General features: G+C 46.3%; 1 protein-coding gene, 1 long non-coding RNA gene and 2 other non-coding genes across 8 annotated transcripts in view; 1 reads left to right on the top strand and 3 right to left on the bottom strand.

Moving 5' to 3' along the window:
• Positions 1-10,279, top strand: part of Tex2 (testis expressed 2) — a 109,971-nt gene extending 99,692 nt beyond the window's left edge. For all 5 annotated transcript variants that reach the window (XM_063269210.1, XM_006247647.4, XM_063269209.1 and 2 more), the window contains exons 10-12: positions 1,149-1,358; positions 6,301-6,421; positions 8,899-10,279. In XM_063269210.1, the coding sequence (XP_063125280.1) occupies positions 1,149-1,358; positions 6,301-6,421; positions 8,899-9,015 (448 nt within the window). In that variant the 3' untranslated portion in view covers positions 9,016-10,279. The remainder of the gene's footprint in view (positions 1-1,148; positions 1,359-6,300; positions 6,422-8,898) is intronic.
• A 926-nt stretch (positions 10,280-11,205) lies between these two features.
• LOC120095463 (small nucleolar RNA SNORA76) lies at positions 11,206-11,338 on the bottom strand. The gene has a single exon (XR_005490929.1). It is a non-coding gene; the product is annotated as a small nucleolar RNA SNORA76 (small nucleolar RNA).
• A 34-nt stretch (positions 11,339-11,372) lies between these two features.
• On the bottom strand, positions 11,373-11,877 carry LOC102546698 (uncharacterized). The gene is made up of 2 exons (XR_005490788.2): positions 11,651-11,877; positions 11,373-11,457 (listed from the first exon to the last, which is right to left on the bottom strand). It is a non-coding gene; the product is annotated as an uncharacterized LOC102546698 (long non-coding RNA).
• Positions 11,526-11,595, bottom strand: Snord104 (small nucleolar RNA, C/D box 104). The gene has a single exon (XR_005490882.1). It is a non-coding gene; the product is annotated as a small nucleolar RNA SNORD104 (small nucleolar RNA).
• Positions 11,878-21,617: the final 9,740 nt, after the last annotated feature.

The following is a 21,617-nucleotide window of genomic DNA, read 5'->3' as shown; positions in this document are numbered from 1 at the left end:
AGGGCCTTTATATTATCCAAAAGGAAATAAATGCAAGATTACGGCAGCAGGTGATTCAGAAACTCGTAAGTAAATAGCAGCAGCCTGTTCTCTTTGAAATGGTACAGAAGGTGAGAAGAGAGCACAGATGTTTGCCCAGCAGTCAGTGCCTCTTAGAACTGTTGTTAGGGTTACAGGTGTTACTTGGTGTAGCACGCTCATCGGGATGCGCAAGGCCCTGGATTCAGCCCCACCCACAACACACACACACACACACACACACACATGTTTCTGTACATACGCACGGTGTTGGAAACCGCAGAGGATGTGAAGAAGCCAGGCGCCACTCTTCCTGAGTCTGTGATAGTGAGCAAGGCCAGAGGCAAGTGCTACTTCTCTTGGCTTGCTAGCTTTTTCCTTTGTTCTAAACCTATGAGGAAAGAGGTGCAAGCTCCAGGCCCCTTAAAAAGCCCCAGGCTTTGGCATGATAGTCCACTAAGTTGCTGCTTTGCTGTCTGTCAGTGCCGCGTGGATGGATCTCTGTGTGCTACCTAGAAACAGAGGTTCCCTGAGAGGACAAGGACTCATGCGGAGTCTCAGAGTGGTACAAAGGAGCTGCCTCCTGGGGTTGGGGATTTAGCTCAGTGGTAGAGCGCTTGCCTAGCAAACACAAGGCCCTGGGTTCGGTCCCCAGCTCCGAAAAAAAAAGAAAAAGGAAAAAAAAAAAAAAAAAGGAGCTGCCTCCTGGATGGGATGACTCTGACCAGATGTCTGATGTCCGTTCAGAATGTTCTGCCTGACCTGAGCGCGTTCTTTAAAGTAGCTCTCAAGCAAAGGGGACTCCTCCCCCAGAGGGGGACAGGTACACATTTGATTATATCCACAGGGAGAGCATTCTTGCCATGTAATTCTTGGAAGCCGAGAATACTGCTAACTGTCTTATATGCACCGGACAGTGCTCCTCAGACAGAGCGGGCCTGACCACAGGGTGTGTCCAAAGCTATTGGAGAGGAGTGTAGTCACAAGGCTCGTGGTAGTGGAAGGTGTCTAGGGCCAGCGAGGTGGCTTGACGGACACTTGCTGCCAAGCCTGACAGCCTGAATCTGATCCCCGGGAACCCCACTCCGCTGACACACACGCTAACACGCCTCTGCATTCTGTATTTGAAGGTATGTTGGAGGTCATCGAACAAGTAAGATTATGAGGTTTGTTGATAAGATCACCAAATCGAAATATTTCCAAAAGGCGACAGAGACAGAATTCATTAAAAAGAAGATGGAGGAAGTCTCTAATACGCCACTGCTGCTAACTGTGGAAGTGCAGGAGTGTCGCGGGACCTTGGCGGTCAACATCCCTCCGCCCCCAACTGACCGGATGTGGTGCGTATATGCCCTAGTGACCCCTTCCCACATGACCATAAAGTCCCGGCCTACTTCACCCTGGACAGGCGCATTCCCACACGGTTTTTATTAGATTCTCGTCAATCATTAGTCATTGTGTTTTCTCCCATGACCGTCTCTTGTACGTTCTTAAGGGTGGTCTTCATGTGTCTGGGAGGGGCTGTCTCTGTCCTTGGTCCTCTTTTCTCTAAAGCCGACTCGTCAATAGTAACAGTCGTCCTTTGCAGTCGGCCCTTATCTCTGCCCAGCCTGGGTTGGAACCACAGCACTGGCTGAGGCTTCTCAAGGCTTCTTTCTCAACAGATGACACTCACACACGCAGCAGAGACAGGCAGTGAGGAGATGCTGCCTCAGTGAGGTCTTGGTGTTGGGAGGCTGCCTCGTACACTTGGGATAGGAGCTCCCTGAGGAGGAGGAGGGCGGAAGTACCACTGGGGATGCTGAAGACACAGACATGGCTGGCATAGTCCCCAGGGTTTCAGAACTGGAGGTGTAGGGGAGGGGTGTTACAGTGCTCAAGCCATAATTTTGAATTGACGAATGAATTATTCACAGGCCCAGCATCTCTGTCTGTGAATCTCGGTTTAAATTGGTACTCTAAGTCCTATAAAATAGTCATGACTGTATGTGGTGAGGAATAGATCGCTGAGCTCTCGCTATATTGAAATTGGTGCTCACAATGAAAGCATAGCTCTGCAGTCCATCGCAGCATGGCCACTGTGCCTCACATCCCCTTGGTGTCTAGCAGGCTTTGTAGGAAGGTTTGAAAGAGGGTCACTGATCATTCAGTGGCCATGCCAGTGTTGCCTAATAAAACTCAAATGTAGGTTTTATAAATCGTTTAAATATTACTTTTTTAAAAAATGTATTTGTTTTGTTTTATGTGTATGTATAAGTACCCAATTGTATGTATATTGCCCAAGGAGGCCAGAAGAAGGTGTTGGATCCCTTGGAACTGGAGTTACAGACAGTTCTGAGTCACCATGTGGTTGCTGGGAATTGAACACAGGTCCTCTGGAAGAACAGCCAGTGCTCTTAAGTTCCTATACTGGCCTTGTTGTTGTTTTGTTTGTTTGTTTTTAAGTGAATGATTAGTAAAACAAGTGTGAAGAGAAGACAAAGCAGTCAGAGGAGGGCCAGCAGGATGATGACTTGAGCTCAATTCTGGGACCCACATGGTGGAAGGACAGAACTGACTCCTGCAGGGTGTTTTCTGACCTCTGCATACATGTGTCCCAGCATTCACATAGTTTTGTGTACACACATATACACACAATGTTACATTTCTTTTAAATAAGGAAAAAAATGGGCTGGAGAGATGGCTTGGGGTTAAGAGTACTGACTTCTCTTCTAAAGGTCTTGAGTTCAAATCCCAGCAACCACATGATGGCTCACAACCATCTGTAATGGGATCTGATGCCCTCTTGTCTTATCTGAAGACAGCTACAGTGTACCCATATACATAAAATAAATAATTTTTTTAAAAAGCCCACATTTATATACTCCAGAAATAGACACTGCTAAATACCTTGCTGAACTGGGTTTAAAGGTTATTGTGAACTACTGAGCTGGCACAACACTTTTGCCTGCCTAGTTTTGGGTAGAGCAGATAATTCACTGGTAAGAATCTTGCTTAGCATGTTCAAGGCCCTTGGTTCTGTCCTTCACACCACAAAACACAATAACAACACAGAACACAATGGAAACACAGCAATTTGACATTTTTACTTTGTTTCCATAACATTGTCAACAACAGATTAAAGTAGTTTGATAACACTCAGTGCCTTATCTAGGCTCTTTTTTTTTTTTTCTATTCTTTTTTTCCGGAACTGGGGACCGAACCCAGGGCCTTACGCTTGCTAGGCAAGCGCTCTACCACTGAGCCAAATCCCCAACCCTATCTAGGCTTTTTAAGAACTTTAGATTCTGAGTTTCACGTGCATATTTCTGTCTTTCCCACACTCCCCATGTCTGCCCATCACTGTGACTATGTCCTTCCATGACATTGCATTCATACTTACGGCCAAGTAAGGGATAGAGTTCCATCCTTGGAACTGAACAGTAACACACTCTTGGCAGTGGGACATGGACAGCACTTGCAAAGCACAGTAGGAAAAGCTTTTGCTTTGCATTATAAAATGACGGGCATCTGGGTTTCAGCTGCTACGGAAGTGAAGATGGGATAATCCAAACTGTTTAAACCATTTTTTTTTTCTTTTTTTCGGAGCTGGGGACCGAACCCAGGGCCTTGCGCTTGCTAGGCAAGTGCTCTACCACTGAGCTAAATCCCCAACCCCTTCTTTTTTTTTTTTTTAATGAGGTTTTTGTTTTATTTACTTTATGTATGTGAGTACACTGTCACTCTCTTCAGACACACCAGAAGAGGGCAACCATTCCAGATGGTTGTGAGCCACTGTGTGGTTGCTGGGACTTGAACTCAGGACCTCTGGAGGAGCAGGCAGTGCTCTTAACCACTGAGCCATCTCTCCAGGCCCCTTAAGCCATTTTCTTACAGAGGCATTCTCCACTGCCAGAAGTCACCAGTGCCCTCCTGGTGGTCACTGGAAGCTAGTCACATGATTTATGAACTTGGTTCCACTTTTTTTTTTTTCTTTTTTTTTTTTTCAGAGCTGGGTACCGAACCCAGGGCCTTGCGCTCGCTAGGCAAGTGCTCTACCACTGAGCTAAATCCCCAACCCCTCACTTTTTTTTTTTTTTAAAGGCAATCCCTCCCCTTTCCATACTTGCTTGCATTTTTGTCTTAATGTCTTCTACAGAACTAGGTCCCTTTGATGCTTTGTGAATTTTTTTCCTGGTATTTGAAGGATTCTTTCAAATTTTAACCTTTTGATCTTGGTGTCGATAGATTTGAGTTTTCCATTCTGGTTTGGTTTTCGTGAGTGTTTGACTGGAGTCTCGCAGATTTCTCCTCTGGAGCTTTTCCTTCAGTTTCCTTATCATCATCATCATCCGAATCTCCATCACTGTCATCATCTGCATTACATTTGACCTTTTTTCTGTGGAACCTGGTTTCCGCTTCCAAGGGCAGATCACTTTATAGGCACACTTGAGAGCTTTACATCCTGCTCATCTTCTGACTCCACATCTTCCTCCATAGCTACTAGGTGCTGTCCACTAATCTGCACAGGTCCTGAGCCACACTTCCACCTTAAGACCACCGCTGGTGTAGTTTCAAAGCCCTTAAGAGACAGTGTTCCACGCTGGGTATAGCTTGAGCATAGGAGACCTCAAAGATTGCACCTACAGTGACACACTTCCTCCAACAAGACTACTCCTCCTAATAGTGCATTCACACATGAGTCGGGGGGCCATTCCTGGTCACACACCCAGGTCTGGGGGCCATTCTTGTTCACACATTAGTCTGTGGGCCCATTCTTGTTCACACACACAGGTCTGGGGGCCATTCCTGGTCACACGCACAGGTCTGGGAGCCATTCTTGTTCACACACACAGGTCTGGGGGCCATTCCTGGTCACACGCACAGTAGTCTGGGGGCCATTCTTGTTCACACACACAGTAGTCTGGGGGCCATTCTTGTTCACACACACAGTAGTCTGGGGGCCATTCCTGGTCACACACACAGTAGTCTGGGGGCCATTCCTGGTCACACACACAGTAGTCTGGGGGCCATTCCTGGTCTCACACACACAGTAGTCTGGGGGCCATTCTTGTTCACACACACAGTAGTCTGGGGGCCATTCCTGGTCACACACACAGTAGTCTGGGGGCCATTCCTGGTCTCACACACACAGTAGTCTGGGGGCCATTCTTGTTCACACACACAGTAGTCTGGGGGCCATTCTTGTTCACACGCACAGCAGTCTGGGGGCCATTCTTGTTCACACACACAGGTCTGGGGGCCATTCTTGTTCACACACACAGCAGTCTGGGGGCCATTCTTGTTCACACCCCACACTGATGCTCACTTTCATCGTTATCCACCTTAAGTGACTGACAATCTTTTTTGGCTATTAGTTCACAACTGGTGATAGTTGTGTTCTCTCAAAGGGGTCCCATGCTATGTCTGTCATGTACTCATGGGGTGGCGACATGCACTCTGGTGTGAGGGAAGCCTGACAGCATTGTCTATCTCTGTTCCTCAGAACAGACTTCTCTGTTCTTATTCATTTTTAGGCAGTGTCTTTGATCTTCCAACTAGGATCTTCCTGCCTCACCTCCTGAATGCTGGGATTACAAGTGTGTGCCACCACACTGCCGCTCTGGACACCTGGCCAACAGCTCTGAGTGCCAGTCTGCTGTAGAAATCTTAAAAGGCAGTGGGGGGTGGGTGGCAGGGAAGAGGCAGGGGTGTGGCAGAGGCGAGGTAGGGGTGTGACAGTCGAGGCAGGGTAAGGCAGCACATTCCTGTCACCTGTGCACTTAAGAGGCAGAGACAAGATTGGGAGAGTTCTAAGCCAGCCTGGCCTTCATAGCAAGACTTGGAGAAAAACGTGACTTGGCACATGGTGAAAAGAGCAGTGCATAGACGACCGTTCTCTGCCTGAACCTGCTCAGGGGAGTACCCTCCCATGGGATGGCATTCAGGAGACTGTGTCTCTGAAAGCTCTGGCTTATATATTTTGGTTTTTATAATGAGCACATCTTATTGCTATTAAAAATACAAAGAAAAAGGTTATTGGAACTTTAAGGAAATAAAAACCGTAAAGCAGTGCCCCATTCCTAGCCTTCTGCAATGTATCCATCATCTTTTCTCCATGGTCAGCTCCGGTCTGGACCCACCAGAGCCCTGACACTGCTCTCGCGTGCTGTGCTGAGTGAGGAATGTGGCAGCTCAGAACTGGAGATCATTTAGTGATAAACCCATGCCAGTGAGGAGTCTACCAATGCTTGCCCACTTCCTTTCTCTCCTTAAATGTGGTTACTTTTCTTTTTCACAAAGGTATGGTTTCCGGAAGCCACCATATGTGGAGCTGAAAGCTCGGCCAAAACTTGGAGAGAGAGAAGTAACTTTAGTTCACGTGACAGAGTGGATAGAGAAGAAACTGGAGCAGGAGCTTCAGGTAAAACTGTCCTGTGTTTCATTTCCCACGGAGTCTGAGTGCACTGAGGGGAGGGAGGACCTGAATGTCAGCCCAGGAGAAAGCACCCATGTTCCGGCTTGGGCTTACTATCTTAGGAATGGGACAGGATGATGGTGCCCTGTAGCAGTAAGCTGCAGAGACTCTCCAGGCCTTGTCTTTGTCCTGTATGAAGTCAGGAACTGGGCAGCCCGCAGCAACTGGCTGGTGGGCAGGAAAGATGCTCCCCGACTCTCTGGTTCCCTACTTATTTTGTTCAGTTTACATTCACGGAAACTCTATACCAGCAACAACTGTCTCAGGAATGTAAAGTCATTGGGCCTCCCTTAAATAATGTGTAAGACAGAGCTCACCTTCCAAACCTGCTTACTGCATTCTGCCACCAACAGTAGTAGCAGTGTCCCAGGCCTGGTATGAACCATGTCTTTCAGATTTTGATCAGATTTTTGTTTTGTTTTACTTCGCTGTGGTGATGGGAATCAAACTCAGGGCCTTACATATGCTAAGCAAGTACTCTATCAGTGAACCACTCTACCACTGAACCATCGTACCCCACCCAACCCTTGCCACTTGATCAAGTATTTGAAGCCTGGCTGTCTTAAAGTTTTATGAAAGCTCGGCATGGGCATGAATACCTTTAATCCCAACACAAGACAAAGGCAGGCCAGCATGCTCTACATATTGAGTTCCAGGACAGCCTGGAGCGATCCTATCTCAAAAATTTTAGGGGCTGGAGAGATGGCTCAGTGGTTAAGAGCTCTGACTGCTCTTCCAGAGGTCCTGAGTTCAAGTCCCAGCATCCACATGATGGCTCACAACCATCTGTAATGGGATCTGTGTGTGTAATTGTATACAGAAAATAAATAAATCTTAAAAAAAAATTTTTAAGAAAAACAAAGTACCTCAAAACTTACGGATTAATAAATGGTTTATTTACTTAGTCATGAATTTACCTCTTTGAAGAATATTTGCATTCCTTTTCATTGGTATATTCTAAGTTTGGGGTGCGTGCATGCATGCATGGGTGCGTCATTCCTCAGGCACTGTCCATCTTGTACTGGACGAGTGAGTCTAGACTATGGCTGTGGGGCTCCAGGGATCTGACTGTCTCTGTTTCCCCAGCACCGGGATTGCCCAACTTCTGGGGCTTCAGTAATCAAATTCACGCTTGCAGGGAAAGCACTCCAGTGAATGAGTTGTCCCACAGGTCCCACTTTATAAGGGTTTTTTTTTGGGGGGGGGGTGTCAGAGGACAGCCTGCAGTTAGTTTTCGTCCACCATGAGGGTGTCGGTGGTGAAGCTCAGGTCTCAGGCTCAGGATCCAGCATCTGCACCTGCTTACCCTTCCTCCTGGCCCTCAGCTTTTCGTCTTTTTAAAATCGATTACTATTTAGAAACTAGAGATTAAATATAACCAGTTTCCGATAAAAGCCTACTACTATCACCGGACGGAAAAGTACTTTAAACCTAGTTAGGGGGACACCTGCCTTCTGGCTTTTCATTGTCTCACACCCCTGGGTCCTGTTTATTTGGGTGGGTAACCCTTTTGGGGTGTCTTGGACTACAGGGCGCAAAGGGAGGAGAGAGAGGACAGAGATTGGTCAGTGCCTGGTCCTGGAGTCAGCTGGAAAGCTGCAGGCTAACCATGCTCTGCCATGGGGCCCTGCGTGCCTACTGTTTCTCTGAGAGTATCGCTGAGGCTCAACTGCGTTGTCAGAATCCACACTCAGTTACAACAGTGTGCAAAAACAGTCACTGTGCGGCCGAGTAGCCTTGGTACTGTCACCATATTGGGATTTCTTTGATATGAAACTCGGCTTACATTTGTGCCAAGATTTAAAAGGATGAGTTCACTTGGACTCTATCACGGACATGATTCTGAAGCACTGCAGTTGCTAAGCCAGTTCTCCTGCATTACGGTTGTTGAACGTTTCTTACATAGTTAATACAGATATACATTGTATGTGAAATTGAGGGTCCTTGCCTCAAAGCTGACTCGCCAGGTTCTTCCTGGATTTGGGTGGTTCCTTGGCTCTTTATTTTTTGTTTAGTTTTTCTGTGTAACAGCCATGGCTGCTCTGGAACTCACCCTGTAGATCAGGCTGGCCTTGAATGCATAGAGATCTGCTGGGAGTAAAAGCATATGCCACCTTGCCAGCTCTTGGCTCTTTCTAAGTTCAAGAACAGAGGAGCTGGCCATTTAGTAAAGTGCATGCTGCACAGGCCTGAGGATCTGAGTTCAAATCTCAAACCCAGCTCACCAGCCAGACAATCTAGTCACATTGATTAGCTCTAAATTCAGTGAAAGACTTTTGTCTCAATAAATAAGGTAGGAAGCAATTAAAGTTGACACACACAGAGACAACATGATAGAGCATGTTTGGAGTGTATAGGGAAATACTTCCTATATGAAAGGAGGACGACTGCCTGACATGCTGTCCTTTAATGTCTCCCTGCAGAAAGTCTTTGTCATGCCAAACATGGATGATGTTTATATCCCCATAATGCACTCGGCCATGGACCCTCGCTCCACTTCCTGCCTCTTGAAAGAGCCACCTGTGGAGGCCTCCGACTAGCTGTGATTGATGAAGACGGGACATTCCCAGTATTATGAGACCCAGCTCAAGGTGTGGGATTTGTGGCTGCCATCTGTGCTGTGGGGGTAGCCTTTACTGGTGCCACAGCCACTGTCTCTAAAAGGACTGCTTCTGCCCTCTGCCTGCTGGCCCATTCCACTGAGGTCTCATTCCCTGCATCTGGTGACTAGTACCTGGTTTCTGTTGCAAAGCTTTGACTGGCAAAGGAGACCTGAACTGTCATGGTAGAGCTGGAGTTAGAGCTGACCCACACCATGGTCTACCCGGTCCTATGGCAGCAGACGAGCACATTCAGAGCAAAGCTCACAACTTACGGCTTCCCGTGGCTCCTCCAAAGCTCTCCCTCAGGCAGCCGGTGCACAACAGACCATTTTTCCACTCTACACTTTGTACGCATGACTGCAGCCCTCCACACTTGCAGAATGTCACTATAGTGACCTGTGTGGAGTGTGGTTTTGTGAGCCATTTCATTGGTGGTAAAATAGGCATAGCAACTTTTTTCATATTAAATCGTGCATTTTGGAAGCAAGTAGCCATAGAACACACACCCACACTTTCACCAGGGGTGGGGACAGTGGGCTTCATGTGAACATCAGGCAAAGCCATGAGATCAAACTATCCCAAAGGTACAATCACCTTGCTTTCCAACTAATCCTGACTTTTCTAGAGACATGAGCGTATGTGACAATGTCAAAACACTGCACACAATGACTGATTGTCCCTCCCGGGTAATGATGGGGCAGGGCCAGAAAGCTGGAGCTTGTTGTTCTTTTCTGGTTTTCCTGTGTGCTGTAGGATGATGGGAGGGTCTTGTTAACCCTAACTGGTTTGGGAGGTTTCTAGGCAGTCCCCTTCTCTGATGGCCAAATGGACGTCACTTTCTCTACTCAGTGGCAAGCACTACATCTACACATGCACTTGTGACCTTTCTTTAATGTTGCCAACTTAAGTTTGCATTTGTGTCAGAATGTTTAGTTTACAAATTTGGGGGCTCTAATTGTATAATTTGCTTTGAGAAGACCTAGGTGTTTTCTTTCTTTCTTTTTTTTGTTTAAAGCTGCATCCAATGTCAAAATTACTTTGGGTAGCTTCTGAGATTTAATATCTGTGGACAAAGCTAAGTTTTTTTCTTAAACAGCACCTTGCTTGAAGATGACTTTAAAGAAATTAATATATTGAAAACTTATTTGAGCCTTTATTTTAATCATCCCATTAAAACATGACAAATTATTTGACCATTCCAGTCAGTGTACTGCTTTACTTTCTCCCAATTGCCTGTCAGGAATCCACATCTTGTTCAGTGGTCTCTCTCTGCAGTTACTAAAGGCAAGACTAGATAGATCCACAATTGAAGATTCCAAGACTGCACCCCGCCGAGCTCATCTCACAAAATAAATTCTCAAACACCAGACAAGCATGTCATTTTTTAGAGAAGGCCAAAGGACTGTGAATTCACTCAGCAGGCTAGTTTTAGCCACCCCTGCTAGCCTTCAGCAATGTCGAGGTGGGAATGCAACTAAAGCAATCCATTGTTGCCTCGCCTAACTTAAACACCGCGGGATTAATCCTGTTTTTTTAGGAAACAAACTTTATCTTGACTTTTGTTCAATCCAAATGGAAGGTTTCATCTTTGTTAACTACTCTGTAACTGCTTACTAGCAAGCTCCAAGTAAGCAACTTTGCTCTAAAGCCTATTTTCTTGGTGTTAGGAACGTTAAGAAGTCTCTAAGTCAAAATTTCTAGGTCAGTTTGTCTCGGTTATTCAGACAAGATTTGCTTAATGGACGTGTGAGTGCGTGGTAGTTGGCTCTACCCAGTGCTGTAGGCCCAACCTCTGGTAAATCTATCCAAGCACTCTGATGCCTAGAGTCCTTCGACTCCTCTTAGGAGGCCTGATTACATTACCAACCTCCCCCGCCGCCACTAAGGCTTCAGTCCAACCTTCTGTGTGCCACAGATGGCATTGATACACGTCCAGGATTCCCCCATTCCAATTTACCGTAGACGGACACACCTCAACTATCGCCCACACCTGGGATTAGGACAAAGGATAGACCTACTTGAGCAAGAATCACTAGGGTCATAGTTACTTTCAGGCCTGGGCCTCTCAAGACCTGGGAATACCATCTGTTCTCGACTCCCAAAGCACCATGTAGTAAGCTGGTTTTAGCCTGTAGCTAGCGGTTAAAAGGGCCGCCCGCGATAGGCAGGCGGCCCCAGTTATGCGCCAGCAAAATGCTATAGCGCTGCAGCTTAACCCCCGGCACCACGAGAAGGTGCGCCGGGGGCTCAAAGGCAGCGCGTCGGCGACAGTGACACACACAAGACACCAGCAATGTTGTTGAAGCACTTTATTCAGAGGCTTGGGGGAAAGGTTGTATGTAGAAGCTCACGCTATCTGCTGTCCTGCGCAGGGCAGACCTGAAAGAGAAGCGAAGGGTGAGGGTGCGGAATTTGGCTGGGCCCGCCACCTCCCGCTGCCGCAGTCGGCTCAGACTCCGATTCGCATCACCCGGATCAGCAGTCTAACGCGTGCTTTGTATGGAGTGTCATCATGGCCGGCCGCTCACCCACAAACCATGCAGCCCCTCTGCCCAAGCAAAGAGCACATTACCTTAGAGCTATCCCCGTGGCTAAGAGACCGGAACCGCCGTGTGGCTTTAACTTAAAGAAAGCGTCCGGAAGTTGCTGGGCGGGCCTCTGTAATATTGACCAATAGGAAGCCAGTTTTCTTGTCACGGGTTCAAGAGCGACAGGCTCATTGAGTCGTACTTTCTGAGTCCTCCAACGTGTAGATAGGTCCTCCAACCTTGGAGCTGGAAAGAAACCAGCTGTTTGTGAGTTGCGTGCTCCTTGCGTTTTCCGGAAAAAAAAAATTTATTTTAATTTTTTTATTAATTTTTATTTATATGAGTACAGTGTAGCTGTCTTCAGACACACCAGAAGAGGGAATCAGATCTCATTACAGATGGTTGTGAGCCACCCTATGTTTGCTGGGAATTGAACTCAGGACCTCTGGAAGAGCAGTCAGTGCTGTTAACCGCTGAGCCATCTCTCCAGCCCCCGGAAAATTTTTTTTCTCTTTTTTTCGGAGCTGGGGATCGAACCCAGGGCCTTGCGCTTGCTAGGCAAGTGCTCTACCGCTGAGCTAAATCCCCAACCCCCAGGAAAAATTTTTAAAAATTAAAAAGAAAATAAAAATTTCCCCTACCTCTCAGTTTGGGGGCTGTAATTAGCATGTCCCTTAGCAGTAAGCAGCTGAACCAGACAAATAAGAGCGTGACGTGTATGAAATATTCTGTCCCGCAGCCAGGCTGAGGGTGGGAAAATGAGCCGAAGTGCTTCTTCGGTTCAAAGGTTCTGGAGCGGTGGGAGCATAGACTGTATCTGTGAACGAATCCTGATTTGGTGATGAGGACCTTTCTGGTCCTCCATTTGAGATAATCCTCCCTCGGCCTAGCTTCATGACTCATCTATAATTCCAGCACTTGAAAAGCTTAAACGCCCAGTTTAAGATCTGTATTCTACGGGCAGGAGAGATGGCTCAGCGGTTAAGAGCACTGACTGCTCTTCCAGAGGTCCTGAGTTCAATTCCCAGCAACCACATGGTGGCTCACAACCATCTGTAATGGGATCTGATGCCCTCTTCTGGTGAGGACAGCGACAGTGTACTCACATATATAAAATGAATAAATCTTTAAAAAAAAAAAAAAGATCTGTATTCTATACGTTGTATGCTTGGTTGGAAGGGTGTGTGTTTGGTAAACTGGTGAGGATGAAGAGCTTTGCTCCCAATTATGTCTGGGAATAGAATGAGCCAACCATGTTTGGAAAGGGGGCTGAACAACTAACTTCATGTAAATAACCGCTTGCCAGGTGACCTATTAATACCTCAAGAAAAATTAAGGGCTGGGGATTTAGCTCAGTGGTAGAGCGCTTACCTAGGAAGCGCAAGGCCCTGGGTTCGGTCCCCAGCTCCGAAAAAAAGAACCAAAAAAAAAAAAAATTAAAACCTGTGCACACATAAAATCTCACGCGCAATTGTAAATAGCACATTATTTCAAAAGCAGTACCCCACAACTGAGAACATACAAAGGCTCTTTAATGGGCAAAAATTATGTTGTCTATACAACCAAATGCTATTTGACAAAATTCAGTAGTAATCTTTTGATAGGTTTAATGCTTGGAAGTTTCTAGAGGCCCACTGAGTCATCTCACCTGCTCCTTTTTTTATTCAGAGAATGTTTTGCTTGAATAGACTGAACTAGTCTGGAATTCATAATCTTGCCTCAGCCTCCCAAGTGCTGGGAATCAGGAGTGCGCTCTACCCCATCAAAGAGATTTGTCATTTTTGGCTTTATTGATATTCTCTGTTTCTAATTGTCTTTGTTTTTTTAACTTATCTGAAGAGTTACAATTAGAGGTATGTAGCACTACTCCTGGCTCCTCTAGGTTTTTTGTTTTGTTTTGTTTTGTTTCCCAAGACAGGATTTCTCTGTGTAGCCCTGGCTGTCCTGGAACTCACTATGTAGCCAAGGCTAGCCTTGACCTCAAAAGATCCACCTGCCTCTGTACCCAAGTGCTGGGATTAAAGGCGTGCACCATCATACCTGCCTGCCTGCCTGCCTGCCTGCCTGCCTGCCTTCCTTCCTTCCTTCCTTCCTTCCTTCCTTCCTTCCTTCCCTCCTTCCTTCCTTCTTCCCTCCCTCTCTCTCTGTCTTTCTTTCCTCCATTCTTCCTTTCTTTTATTTTAAGATTTATTTATTTAATGTATGTGAATACACTGTTGCTCTCTTCTGACACAGCAGAAGAGGACATTGAATCCCATTTATAGACGACCGTGAGCCACCATGTGGTTGCTGGGAATTGAACTCAGGACCTCTGGAGCCATCTCTCCAGCCCCCTGCCTTAGTTTCTTAAAATAGATTCTTCGAGTGTTAATGGAGACCTTTGTTCTTTTCTTTTCTTTTTTTTTTTTTAAGATTTTATTCATTTATTATATATAAGTACATTGTAGCTGTCTTCAGATACACCAGAAGAGGGCATCGGATCTCTTTACAGATGGTTGTGAGCCACCATGTGGTTGCTGGGAATTGAACTCAGGACCTCTGGAAGAACAGTCAGTGCTCTTAACCGCTGAGCCATTTCTCCAGCCCCCTTTGTTCTTTTCTAACCAGGAATTAAAAAGTGTCCTTTTCACATCAAGGGTTGCTTTAGAGGCGTCCCACAGATTATATATTGCTTTCATTTATTGAGGACAGTGAGCTTAGCTGGGTGTGGTGGTTCTCATCCACAATGCCAACACTGGGAGACGGAGGTGGGAGAATCAGAAACTGAAGATCAGCCCCAGGTACTTACAGAGGTCACGGACAGACTGGGCTAAATGAGGCCCTGCCTCGTGGATATTAGGAACTGGAGAGATGGCTCAGTGGTTACACGTGAGTTGAGTTGAGTTCAGTGCAGTTCCCAGCACCTGTGTAAGGCAGCTGGCAACTGCCTGTTAACTCCACTTCCAGGGGATCTGATACCCTCTTCTGGCCTCCACACTGGTGGTGGTTGTGGTAGTGGGGGGCACACCAATGGTTTACAACAGACATTTGTGTATTTCCTGGAAGCATATGCACATCATAAACCCAGAGGGCCTTGACCCGGTACTCCTGGCTCCGGACCACTGGTGACATTTCCATTGATGTCTACCCTGGCCTACAGGCTCCACCGGATTGGATTTTCCACTTACTCCCAGCCTCATTCTGCTGCAGGCAGGGAGCCTCAGTTCCTAACCGCACGGGTCTCTCTAGCCCTGCTTATCACACACAAAGCTGGCCTACTCCCCTTTGAGAGTTGAGAGATGGACAGAAGGAAGGAGGAAGGAAAGCCGCAAAATGTCCAGTCTTGGAAGGGGCATGCCATCACTTCCCACAATTTACCGATCCCGTAGACCAGCGCTGGGACGGGGGGGGAGGGCCCCACACAAGGAGGTGAGACCAAGAGCACGGGGATTTGGGGATGCCATCTCAGAGGTTTGCTCTCATACTACAGACTTCTTTTGTTGTCCAGCATATGGTCTCTCTTTGTGTATTTGTTGCTGTTGAGGGCAATGCTCCACAAGGAGCGCAGAGACCAAGCACTGCGTGTGCTACTCACATCTCCAGCAAGAAGGCGCCTCCACCCACCGACGCCCTTGCTGTTGCCGTAAAGCATTTGGCTTTGAGCACGTGATTATAGCATCCCTAGGAATGGAGTACAAGTGAGAGCAGAGGAGCCACTGGACACCCAGCGATGCACAGGACAGCCTCTGCAGCCCGGGGTTATCTGACCAATTTAAAAAAGAAAATTAAAATAAACCTTGCCCCAGAATGACGATTGTATGGAGACTGAAAAATCCTGTCCTCTAAATCTGGTTTCTCTACTATCAGCAAATGAGAAAATGTTGAAATCTAATGTGTGCGTTTGGTTTTGGTTTTGCCCATCATTTGTGTCAGGCTTGACTTCCTTTTCTTTCTTTTTTTTAATTAATTGATTTATTTATTTGTATTTTTACACTCCACATTTTATTCCCCTCCCGGTCTACCCTCAGACTGTTTCACATCCCATACCTCCTCCCCGGCCCACCTGTCTCCGTGATGATGTCCCCCACCTCCATTGCCACCTTCACCCCCACCCCACCAGACCTCTAAACTGCCTGGGGCCTCCAGTCTCTTGCGGGTTAGGTGCATTTTCTCTGACTGAACCCAGACCCAGGAGTCCTCTGCTGTATATGTGTTGGAGGCCTCACCTCAGCCGGTGTATGCTGCCTGGTTGGTGATCCACTGTCTGCCTGGTTGGTGATCCACTGTCTGAGAGATCTCGGGGGTGCAGGTTAATTGAGACTGATGGTCCTCCTACCGGGTCGTCCTTCTCCTTAGCTTCCTCCAGCTTTTTCCTAATTCAACTACAGGGGTCAGCAGCTTCTGTTCCTTGGTTGGGTGCCAAGAGCTGACTCTCTCAGCTGCTTTGGGTCTTTCTGAGGGCAGCCATGATAGGTCCCTTTCCGTGAGTGCTCCTTAGCCTCAGTAACAGTATCAGGCCTTGGGGCCTCCCCTTGAGCTGGATTCCACTTGACTTCTTTTTCAAACTCCACTTTAACATATTTACATATTTAGGATTTCATGTTTCCTACGTGGGCTCTCTTATCACTGTGAAATGGTCCTCTTTGTTTCTGGTAATATTCCTTATTTCACAGCTAGCTTGTCTGACAACACCAGCACAACCTTCCGGTCCCCCAGCCCCAGGTAAGCCCTTGTTGTATTAATCAGGTCAGTCTCCAATTCCCTGGATAGCCCATGTTGACATCTTCCTTATCTTAGCCTCCCCAGGGCTAGGATCACAGGGGTGTGCGGCCATGCCTGAACTATTGTCTTTAGTGTAATTTTTCTAAGGTTCTTGTCTTTCTCTGTCTCTTGACTTTTAGGCTCCTCAGTATTTATATTTGGCTTTAATTCTTGTAAACCTCTCATAATTGAGTCTTGAAGTTTTGAGGGTTTGTTTGTTTGTTTGCTTTGACATATCTCTTTGACATATTTTTTAAAGATGTATTTATTTATTATATATGAGTACACTGTAGCTGTCTTCAGACACACCAGGAGAGGGCATCAGATCTCATTACAGATGGATGTGAACCACGATGTGGTTGCTGGAAATTGAACTCAGGACCTCTGGAAGAGCAGCCAGTGCTCTTGACCACTGAGCCATCCCTCCAGCCTGACATTATTTTAAAACGTATTTTATTTTATGTGTATGTTTGTTTTGCATGCATGTATGTCTGTGTACCACCTGTGTGCAGGGCCTACAGAGACCAGAAGGTGTTGGTTCCCTGGGACTGGAGTTATAGACAGTTGTGAGTTGCCATGTGGGTTCTAAGAATAGAATCCAGTTCCTCTGGAAGAGCAGTGGTTTCTCTCTCTCTCTCTCTTTTTTTTTAAAGATTTATTCATTTATTATATATAAGTACACTGTAGCTATCTTCAGACACACCAGAAGATGGCATTGGATCTCTTTACAGATGGTTGTGAGCCACCATGTAGTTGCTGGGAATTGAACTCAGGACCTTTGGAAGAGCAGTCGGGTGCTCTTAACTGCTGAGCCACCTCTCCAGCTCCAGGTTTGCCTGTAAAATAACTTGCATACCACATACAACCTACACACCACATACAACCTACCCATTTAGAGTAATCCAATGGCTTGGCTATGTTAACAAAGTCATCATTATCATTACCAACTTTAGAATATTCTCGCTAGCCCAGGGAGAAACCCCTCGATTGATCATTCATTTCTAATTTCCTCATCCTTTTCTTCAGCTCTAAGCAACTAGTAGCCCACTTTCTGCCTCTAGCCACTTGAGTTCTTTATGTGACTGGGGTGGTTCTCAGGCTGGAGAGATGGCTCAGTGGTTAAGAGCACTGACTGTTCCTCCAGAGGTCCTGAGTTCAAATCCCAGCAACCACATGGTGGCTCACAACCATGTGTAATGGGATCTGATGCCCTCTTCTGGTGTGTCTGAAGACAGTGACAGTGTGCTCATACAAATAAAATAAATAAACCCTTAGCAACAACAACAACAAAAGACCTTGTTCTATTCTTCATCCATTTTGATGGCCAAATAGTATTATGTAGATATACCACTTCTTTGTTTTTATTTGTGTGGGTGAGGAAGGTATAGGGAAGGAGGGAAGGCATATGTATACAAGGCCTGTAGCAGACAAGTAAGAGAACAATTTCAGATGCCATTCCTCATCTTCCGTCTTCTTTGAGACAAGGTCCGCCCCCCCCCATTTGTGTGTGTGTGTGTGTGTGTGTGTGTGTGTGTGTGTGTGTGGTTGGCTTAGGGGTTTTTTTCTTGGTTTTTGTTGTTTTTTTTTTTTTTTTTCTGAGACAGGGTTTTTGTGTGTAGCTCTGGCTGTCCTCCAACTTGGTCTACAGACCAGGCTGGCCTCAAACTTACAAAGATCTGCTTGCCTCTGGTTCCCAAGTGCTGGGATTAAAGGTGTGCACTGCCGCTGCCCAGGAAGACAAGGTCTCTTGTTTGCTGCTTTGTGTGATGGGCTAGCTAGGGCTTCTGAGGATCCTCTGCCTCAGTCTCCCATCTTGACAAGAGTATTGGATTGCAGATGTATAACATCACAGCCAGCTTCACATAGGTCTGGGGATCTGAACTCAGGTCCTTAGATTTGCACAGCAAGTGCTTTATCCACTGGGTCATCTCCTTAGTCCTAGGCCAGGTTTTGTTTATCTATGACTGGCGAACACTTGGGCTGAAATTATAAATGACATGAAGTCCTGGGTTCCATTCCCAACAGTTTAAACCTGCTGAGGTAATGCAAACCTGTAATCCCAGCACTCGGGATATGGAAGCAGAAAATCAGAAAGACCATCCTTTGCTACATACGGAGTCTGAGGCTAGCCCATGCTAGAGACTCTGTCTAAATAATAAGTCAGCTTAGGTTTAATTATTTTTTAAAAAGATTTATTTTGGGCTGGAGAGATGGCTCAGTGGTTAAGAGCACCCAACTGCTCTTCCAGAGGTCATGAGTTCAATTCCCAGCAACCACATGGTGGCTCACAACCATCTGTAAAGAGATCCGATGCCCTCTTCTAGTGTGTCTGAAGACAGCTACAGTGAACTTATATATAATAAATAAATAAATCTTAAAAAAAGATTTATTTTTATTATGTGATATCTCTCTGTCTCCTCTGTCTCTGTCTCTCTCTGTCTCTCTCTCTCTGTGTGTGTGTGTGTGTGTGTGTGTGTGTGGTATTGGGGAGGTACCATACGTGTGTGGGTGCCTATAGTCTCATAGGAAGGAAAAGAGCAAGGAGTCTGGAAGAAATCTGGGAAATGGCCACGTCCAAGGAGGATGTGTTCAAGAACTTTTGATCAGCCCAGAATGAAACAATAGCCCAGGGGAAAACAGGATGAAACCAGACCTCCTTGGAGATTGTCCTAGAGGCAGGATGCTCATGAGCTGTCCAAGAGAAATTTCCAGAGAGTTCTATGGAATTAGGCCACATAGGGGATCTGGGGATTGGGCAGTGAGGACATGGAGGTGTCTTGTGAGGAAGGTCATATCCAGCAAGATATCAGGAAGCCATGCATAGACACGTGCAACTGTGACGCCATTGTATTAATATATAAGGGATTTGATTTTGGTATCTGTAGATGTAGTGGGTTCTAAAACCAATCCTCTCAAATATAGAGGGAGCGTGGTTGGTATTTCAGGAACTGCCAGCCTGACCACTGTCTTCAAGCTACACTTACAGCACATGTCACAGGACATTGTCATAATACTATGGGCACAGGGCAAGAATAACAACCGGGGCCCAGTGAGATGGCTCAGCAGGCAAAGGTGCTTGCTGCCAAGTCTGATGACCTGAGTTCAATCCCCAGGACCCACAAGGTGGAAGGAGGGAACTGATGCTTGCCAGTTGTCCTCTGACCTCCACAAGAGGCATGCACACACGTCCTCATGCATAAATACAAGTGATAGTGTTAGGGGTGGCAGTGCAGGTCTTTGAGTCCAGCACTTGGGAGGTAAAAGGCTGGTGGATCTCTTGAGTTCAAGGCCAGTCTGGTCTACAAAGTGAGTTCCAGGACAGCCGTGGCTACACAGAGAAACCCTGTCTCAAGGAAAAACAAAAGAACAAAAACAAACCAAAAGGGGGCTGGGGATTTAGCTCAGTGGTAGAGCTCTTACCTAGGAAGCGCAAGGCCCTGGGTTTGGTCCCCAGCTCCGAAAAAAAAAAAAAAAAAAGAACCAAAAAAAAAAAACAAACAAACAAACAAACAAACCAAAAGAAACCCAAACCCCCCCTTCCCCAAACCAACCAGGTAAGGGTGGAACTAGGCACAGCTTCTGCCATAACTAAACAGACCTCTGAAATTAAGTAGATCTCTGAGTTCTTGTCTGATTTTTTTAAGTTTTGTTTGTTTAATCCTTCTTTTCTTTTTCTGATTTTTTTTCCAGGCAGGTCTCATGATGTAGCTCTGACTGTCCTGGAACTCAGTTTGCAGACCACACTGGCTTTGAACTCAGAGAGATCCTCTTGCCTCTCTGTCTCTTCAATGCTGGCGTTAAGGCCTTGGGCCACTATTCCCAGCTTGTTTGGTTGTTTTTGAAGTAGAGCTTCACAGCCCAAACTGGCCTCTAACTTGCAGTGTAGTTGAGGGTAGCTTGGAATCCTGTCCTCCTCATCCCATCCCGGACTTCTAACTGGGTTTTGTCTCTCCCTAGTTGTGATACTGGGCTTTTCGCCATTCTAGATTTTAGTGTGTCTTCTAGTTTTGCTCTGTGGCCTAGACTGACCTCGAATTTTATCTGTGTTGTCAAGGTTGGCCCCAGGCTCCCAGCAGTCCACCTGCCTTGGCCACTCCAATGATGGGAATACAAGCAGGCACCACTATGCCCCGGCTTAATGTGTCCTCCGTAAAATGTGCCTAATTAATACCTAACCGATAGAACTATTGCACAAAATGACCCTCAAGGCAGGTTTGCACATTTCCAAATAACAGCAAACAATTTGTAGTAGCAGCACCCAGGAGACATAAGAAAGAACCTTTGTGCCCGAGATAGCTCTGTGGGAGAGCATTTGCCTGGCATAGTTAGAGACTGATCCCCAACAGGGAAGAAAGGAGTGGGGAGGGAAAGGGGGAAGGAGTGAGCAGGAGGGAGGCCAAGTGTCTGTCATTTAAGAATCCACATACAGGGGGTTGGGGATTTAGCTCAGTGGTAGAGCGCTTGCCTAGGAAGCGCAAGGCCCTGGGTTCGGTCCCCAGCTCCGAAAAAATGAACCAAAAAAAAAAAAAAAAAAAAGAATCCACATACAGTAGTGACAGAATGGATGCTGGCTGTCATCTTGTGGCAACAGAAGTCCTTAGAGCAAGAGTCACAACCTTTTTCATTCCCCTTCTCTCACAGGAAGAGTCGACAGATGAAACTACACCAAGTTTTTGAGTTTTCCTCAAACCTTACATTAGGAAGGACTTTTATCATTTTATTTAATACCTACCTACCCCACAAGTATTGTAAATTCAAGTCTGTCCAGCTTGGAGGTCATAAAACAAAAAAAAGAGTTTACTCTGATTTAAAAGATGTGCCATGTGCTTTCATAAATAGCCTCCCCCTCCCTTTTTAAGACTGATTAGGGGGCTGGAGAGATGGCTCAGAGGATAAGAGCACTGGCTGCTCTTCCAGAGGTTCTGAGTTCAATTCCCAGCACCCACATGGTGACTCATAGCGGTCTGTAATGGGATCTGATGCCCTCTTCTGGTATGCACGTGTACCTGCAGGCAGAACTCTGTATACATAAAAAATAAATCTTTTTTAAAAAATTGATTAATTTATTATATATAAGTACCCTGTAGCTGTCTTCAGACACACCAGAAGAGGGCATCAGATCCCATTACAGATGGCCGTGAGATGGCTTTTTCAAAAGAGCTGACAAGATGGTTCAGCTGGTGAAGGCGGTTGCAGGATTGCCTCAGGACTTGGGTTAGATCTCTGAGACCCACACAGTGGGCAGAGAGAAGCAGCTTCTGAAAGTTGTCC

This window comes from Rattus norvegicus, chromosome 10, assembly GCF_036323735.1.
Source record: "Rattus norvegicus strain BN/NHsdMcwi chromosome 10, GRCr8, whole genome shotgun sequence".
Classification (NCBI taxonomy): Eukaryota; Metazoa; Chordata; class Mammalia; order Rodentia; family Muridae; genus Rattus; species Rattus norvegicus.
The sequence above is the reverse complement of the archived record's forward strand: the minus strand, read 5'-3'. Positions and strand labels throughout refer to the sequence as shown.